General features: G+C 34.2%; 1 protein-coding gene across 1 annotated transcript; it reads right to left on the minus strand.

The window, feature by feature from the left end:
- Window positions 1-1,118: 1,118 nt before the first annotated feature.
- LOC114754040 (kinesin-like protein KIN-13A) lies at window positions 1,119-2,816 on the minus strand. The gene is made up of 4 exons (XM_028942772.1): window positions 2,559-2,816; window positions 2,378-2,446; window positions 1,975-2,237; window positions 1,119-1,385 (listed from the first exon to the last, which is right to left on the minus strand). The coding sequence occupies exons 3-4, from the start codon at window positions 2,170-2,172 to the stop codon at window positions 1,119-1,121; spliced, it is 465 nt and encodes a 154-aa protein (XP_028798605.1). The 5' UTR covers window positions 2,173-2,237; window positions 2,378-2,446; window positions 2,559-2,816.
- Between the last annotated feature and the right edge of the window lie 4,472 nt (window positions 2,817-7,288).

Raw genomic sequence — 7,288 nt, forward strand, 5'->3', positions numbered from 1 at the left:
AACAAGATAAAAACAAACCTTCAGTTGGGTTCATGGACAGTCAAAATATGCATTGTCATTTACAGTCACAATGTCGTCCTCCTTCTTAGCAAGCTCCTTCTTGTTTAAAGGTCTTTTTCGTACCTATAGCATTCATTAAAAATCTTTTTAAAATTGTTTTACAAGAACCATGAATATGATAAGCGTGATGAAAATGAGTTTCATAGTTATCACTTTTCCAATAAGACAAAAGAGATTATTTTCCAATGAACTCCTAAAGATACGAAGGAAGAAAGAAGGACAAGAAACAAATGAAAATGAACAGGCCTAAAACGGGCCAATTCATATCTCACATCAATTTCAATTCACATCAGTCACATCTCAATAAAGAAAAAATGAAAATTTTCATCACAAATAAATTACTTGAGCCTTTTTATATGTTATGCATGTATGTATAAATTACTTGGGCCTCAACATACCACGACTTTAATCTTAGCAACATTGTTTTCCCTTGCATTATTCTCTTTTTCTTTCATCGGTAAAGGTTGATGCATCTGCTTCTTCCTCCCATACTGATTGCCGTTGATCTGATCAAAGTCATCTTCAAATGCTCTAGTATCTCCAGGCATGAATGTTGATGGCTCAAAGGTTCTGAAATAACATGCTGATGAGAAGAAAGCAATCAGAGCTAATACAACAAATTAAAGCATAAATTCTTGTATTCCTCTATACTTAGCAAGAGAATCATGCCAAATGCAAAAGATCAATGGAAACAAAAACACATAATGTGAAAATAACGGAGAATTAAACCAGATAAGTGCTATAAGGCTGCGGGTTCAGACATTTGACCCAAGATCACTTTCTAATTAGCTGCCAATATATTTAAGTTTCTTTTCACCATCACCAGCACAAACGGCTGGATAACACGGTATAAAAAAATAGCAAAACTTTTGATGGCACCCATATTTAAGTTTCTTTTCACCATCACCAGCACAACAGCAGGATAACATGGTATAAAAAATTGCAAAACTTTTGATGGCACCTACTAACGCTCAGTGTGGCAATCTTAAATGATATATAGAAATGCTGCATGCAGCACAAATTTTACTCTAACAAACTGTGGACAACGTATCAATGGCTTAATCAGATTTAAGTAAACTTCCCAGCATCAGATGATAATCATACCTCAGATAAAAGTTCTGTATCGTCCATAGCATGAAGATCCAACAGCCTGCTCCAAAATCCCCCCGGAAATCAGGAGAATAAGACTCATCTGGTACTGCCACACTGCCTAAAGTTTGGGCAGTCGGTGTAGATGGCTCCGCACCAGATTCTCCATTAAAATTGAGGCTTCTCATTAACTTAAAGAGCCTCTGCTTTTCTTCAGCAGACTGTGCTCCATAACCCTGTAAAAATATCATGCTTATATAAGTCTTGTCATAGGTTAGGTCATAATTACATAGGAAGAAAATTGGCATTTTCAGACTCTAATGCACTCAATGCAAACAAGAAAACTAAAATATTGCACACATTATCACTGAAAATGTGAGACTGCCAAAACTAAAAAAAGTGTGATATAAGCAAATGCTTCAAGATTTTAACTCAACATATCCTAACCTAAATACAAATCCTGCTACATAATATCTACTTAACAACTTTTGTCTGGCAAAATTTCATCATAAAATTCAAAATATATCAATCCCAGCGATGCAACCTGGCCTGCTAACAGATACGGTAGCAGAATATGCTCCTAATCACTAAACCAGTATGTCCGATGCAGCCGGAAATCCTTCCATAAACAGAATTAACTGGAAAGAGAAAATAAGAACGAGGGCTGCTGAGGGAATTATAAGTGTCCATGCGACCGCCTCAACTTCCAGGAGATTTTACGCTAATCTTCAAGTGAAAAAACTATCATGTGACCAGTAACGCAGCAAACAAGCCGAAGAATTGCAAGAGAAGAAAAGACAAGTATCAGGAATTATAGGACGATACCTGCATGAGAATGTTGGGAAGGAGGCGATTATCAATACCAGCAGAGGCCAATGGAGACGCCAGATGCTGCAAGCCAGCAGACTGCAACCAACGCGCCATTACGGCATCACCGGCATCACCGGCAGGAGCTGCATTGTGCAGAGACCCGCCGCCGGCATGGTCGTACAGGGCAGTGGCCGCAGCATTAGCCTGCTGCATCTGGCCGCCCAAGTGGCGCTGGGAACGTCTTTGGGGAGCCAACTTTTAAGATCTGTATACACACGCTTCAAACAAAAACATATATCAAACGACCTAAAAATCAGAAGAGAAGGAAAGGGAGGGAAAAAAAAACAAAATCCAGATCACAGTAAAAACTGAAAAGAGAAATAGATCCAAAACCGATGATCCAAACCAAGACACTCACAATGAGGAGAGAATTCGAATTCGAAGAAGAACATAACAAGTCGAAAGATAGAATCCAAATCCACGAAATCTACAATCGAACCGAAAAAATTTTCAGAATTCCACATAAACTAGATAAACATTAAAAACATGAGAGAAATGATAAATTCACGCCAAATTGATCATTAAGAAACGCACCCGACCTGTGCACGAGTTACAATAATTGAAAAATGCTGAATTGGGATCAGATCTGAAACTGCGGGGGAAAAACAAAGAAAATCCAAAATCGATCGTACAGCTGAACAAGAAGAGCGTTAGCAGAATTTCTATTCTGGTGAAGCAAATGGCGACAGCGAGGATAGGAGATGATGCATAACACAGATAGAGCAAGGATGCCTTCAACAACAATACAGATGAGATACTTCGTCAAAAATCCAAGTATCTATCAATGGAAACTTGGCAGATAATATAATTTTCAAAATTATTAAACGGCTATGTTCGATGGGAAAGATTGTAATTTTCAAAATTTTCAAGTGACAAATAAAACTTTTCCCTTATTAGATTTTGTTATAATGCATGAAAATTCTTTTTCCATGTTTCTTAGATGACGTTTTCAAAAATAGGGGAAGAAAAGATTGTAAGAAAAATAAGTTTTGAGGAAATTATTAACCCTTAGAAAATAATTTTTAAAGTAATCAAGATTTAACCTGATCTTTGGACACCACTGGGTTGTCAAAAGAAATAATAAATTATTAGTTATACTAAGAAAAACTAAAGTTTAAAAAGTATTACCAAGTCATAAATAAAGTTTGATGTGAAAATTCTGCCAAACCCTCAACAAAAATTAGATAAATAAATTCAATCATAGTCATATAAAATGAAAATGAGAAATGATTAAAAGAAAATATAAGCAGGGGCATCTTTGGTTAATTAAAATGCCAAAAGAACAATCCTCTTTGTCACTATTAAAACCGAAAAATGGGCGTGACAACCACTTCAGTTCCTTTCTAAGCAACCACTAGTTTGTGTCTCTGTGAAGAGTCATGATCAGGAGACACATACAGCATGGAATTGGCCCCAAAGAGAGAGAGAGAATTGCGGTGAAAGAAAAAGGACATACATTGAAGAACTTTCCATTTATTTCTGAATATGAGATTCAATCATTTTATTTTTTATATTTATTATTTTTTAAACTAATTTATTTAACTTATACACTAACGTCACATCTATTATAATTAAGTGGTTAATTGGTTTATTTAACTTTCTTTAACCTTTCTAACTTAATTAAATAACTCTTATATTAAAAAAAAACAGAGAGTATTTGAAAACATATTTGGTGCAAACTTAGAGTATTCTAAAGTCATTTTGGATTTAAAACTAATCTCTGTCAGATTGGAAGTAATAAGATTAAAACTTTTCTAACAAATGTGTTCCCCAAAATTCTAACTTTTTTTTTTATTCTTACGGGAGTAAATCCACTTACCATCTCAATTAATAACTTGTTTGTTAGTAGTATTTGAGAATATAATTAGTATTGAGTTTTGTACTATCACCATCAATTTAGTAAAATATATATACATATATAAGGAGTCACTATTCAAGCGTTAGATACGATGTAACTTATTTCAAGATTCGTGTAGATACATGAGAGGTTAAATAATAGCAAATCATGATCATCCCATGTGTGTGGAGTTTCAAAAATTATCATTACCACGTATAAAGAAGATTATCAATATCAATCAATATACCACATTAAAAAAGTGAAGTAAGGTTTGGTGTGCAGACTCTATTCCAATTGTATCTATACATTATGGACCAAAATTTATAGTATCTCAGCTCAGGCTATCCAAAACCGAGTGTTTGAGTGCGCAACAATCTCCGAATAGTACTGTCTACAACGTACGTGTAAATGAATCAAACACCTTCTCTTGCACATTCCAGGGAAACCAAAACTTCTACTTCAGAATTTGCAGATTCTGAAAAGGAAAAAGAAGAATCAATCAAGTGATGGAGACAATGAGGAAGCCATTGATGATGGTGGGGATTGATGAAAGTGAGCACAGCTTCTACGCTTTAGAGTGGGCACTCACAAATTTCTTCCCTTCTGAAATACCCCTTTATTTCCAGCTTATGGTTGTTCATGCCAAACCCTCTCCCTCTTCTCTGGTTGAGATCAAGGGTATGTTACATAGGTGCTAATCGGCAATATAGGTGCTAATTGGCAATAAATCTCTACTTATACTCCTCCGGTCCTTATTATAAGACCCAATTTGACTTTTTATTTGGTCCTAATTATAAGACCCAATCCATTTTCTCTTTTATATTTATGTATTTTTTTCCAAGATAATCCTTCTAATAATGATAGTTTTAGCCAATATACTTAATTAGCAAGGATATTTTAGGAATGACAACACTTATTTATTATAAATAACCAACTTAACTTACTTCCTTAATCTCCTCAAATAAGTCAATTGGGTCTTATAATTAGGACCGGAGGAGTATTAGATTTGACAATGCTATTTACACACACACACACACACGAGTGCCAAAACTTCTGTGAAATTAATGATCGTTTTCAGTTTCAGAATCTGGAAGCACGGAGTTCGTATCAATTCTAGGAGAAGATCTTGAGAATATGGCTGATAAAACCATGCAAAAAGCCAAGGAGATTTGTAGCAGCAAATCAGTAATAACTTTCTTATAACACTGCCTTTCCTCATTAAATGTCTGTACCCGAAATGGGATTTGTTTGTTTGAAAAGACGAAGTTATTATTAGAACGAAAGGTTCTATAAATCATTTGTTTTTTGCAGGTGGGGAATGTAATAACTAAATTGTTGGAGGGGATGCAAGGAATGTTCTGTGTGAAGCCGCAGAGAAATATGGTGCCACTGTTCTTGTTTTGGGTAGTCATGGTTATGGTGCTGTCAAAAGGTATACATTTAAGTAACACAAGGATTGAAGAAGCAAAACTTTGGAACCTTTCCCATTACCCCAAAAAAAAAAAAAACGTGTTTAATTACATTAAAAACTTGACATTTTACATTCTTCAAATTTAGGATGCATGAAAATTTGAAAAGCTTGTGTCTCACACATTTTCAGAATAGGCATACTGTGACACTTGAGTTATATCTAAATATTTGAAGATTCTGATGGGTTAAAATCAGATTTCCTAAATTACCACTCTAGTTGGAAGAGGATTTGAGTTTAGGTTGTTGGGTACACTACAAACGACTATATCAACTGAACTAACTGATAATGACAACAATTGTTACATTTTAAACAACTGATACTGCTCAAATGATGCAATAAAGTGGTGATGTTGCGGGGTTTTTCTAGGCAGCGTGAGCGATTATTGCGTGCTACATGCGCAATGCTCAGTGATGGTCGTCAAGAGGCCAAAGATAAAGCGAATATCGTCCTCTTCCCGCCTCCCCGATCTCGTACAGTGAGTGATGATGTAGGAGTCCATAGTTATTACGATTTGGTTCTTGCTGTGATTAGAAAGAAAGAAAAGTTTTAGCTTTTCTAGGATCTCCAGTTAGCCAACGGCGTGTAATGGCTTTTGTTCTGAGATGGTTGTTTGGGTAGACACTTCAATTATCCAAAAGTTTTGAGTTTGAATATATCATCCAGAGCATGTAGAACGGGATACCAACAAAGGATTCAATTTGTGCTTAACTTATCTCCAATTTTCGTTTGAACAGGGGAAGAGAGAGAATAATGAATTCCCTCGAAGCTGAGCTGATGGTGTTGAGGACCATAGCATCATGTCCAACCTTGCTATCGGAAAAAATTACTCATCTGATCTTTAATATAGGATCCAACTGTTAAGTTGATTTTGGTTCTAAATATAAGACCATTTATTATATTTATTAATTTTCTCTAAATTACCCCTATGAATACTCCTTCAACCATAATCAAGTAGAAGGGGAAGAGGAAGTATTAAAAAAGATGATTATGGTATTTTAGGAAAAGTGTGTCACATTTCTTATAATTAACTAACTTACCTAACTTCCTTAATCTAATCAAATTAGTTAAATGAGTCTTATATTAAAGACCGGAGAAGTATTACTTTGCTTAGAATAAGAGCCACTTGTATTCAATTTGATTATAAATATAAAATCTTAACTCATTTTGTGTCTCATATTTCATCCATTTTGTTCCCAAATAATCTTAATAGTAGCTACATATGTTGAGATTTTCATCAAAAAATAATTTCAATGTACGTAATTAACAAAATATTTTTAAACAAAAACATACATTTGTTATAACTAACTAACTTAACTTTTTTTTTTTAGTTGAAACTAACTTAACTAATACCTACAAATTAGTTATCCCTTTAGTTCTTAATGTAAAACACAATTGTTAAATACATATTTTTTATATTTATTAATTTTTTTTAAATTATCCTTATTAATATTCTCTGAATCATAACCAAATAAGAAGAAAAGATATTTAAAAATAATTACAATAGTTTTTAAAAACATATCATACTCCTTAAAATTAACTTTCCTAACTTCTTTAATTTAATCAAATTAATTAACTAAGTCTGATATTAACAACCAGAAGAATATCTTATATTAAGGATCTAAGAAAGTACTATTTTAGCTCTTTTGACCACTGGTTCACCTCAACTTGAGAAAGGCTATATAAAATTGCACAACCGGACTGATTTTCTCGAGAAATTCGGGGGTAGAATCTCATGGTTAAATTAGAACTCCAACAATTGCAAGCTCCAGCTAATGATAGATGGATGGATCACGATTTTGTTGCCCTTCAGTAGAACTGAAATTGAAAGCATGAAACTGTTTTGCACTAAAGGATCGGATCCTGATCTGAGTTTATTCTCAACGCAAGGTTGAGACCAGAAGTTCAAGTCAAGCATTTTTCATATGGATACCCCACAAACGTTTCAAAGACAAATAACTTCA

This window comes from Neltuma alba, unplaced genomic scaffold (genome assembly GCF_004799145.2).
Source record: "Neltuma alba isolate B1F8T4 unplaced genomic scaffold, ASM479914v2 tig00008466_pilon, whole genome shotgun sequence".
Lineage (NCBI taxonomy): Eukaryota > Viridiplantae > Streptophyta > Magnoliopsida > Fabales > Fabaceae > Neltuma > Neltuma alba.

Coding starts and splice junctions, on each gene's coding strand:
- LOC114754040 (XM_028942772.1), bottom strand. CDS start 2,172: ATGCAGCAGGCTAATGCTGCGGCCACTGCCCTGTACGACCATGCCGGC. Junction 1,386..1,974: donor TTCCCAACATTCTCATGCAG/GTATCGTCCTAT, acceptor ATATTTTTACAG/GGTTATGGAGCACAGTCTGC.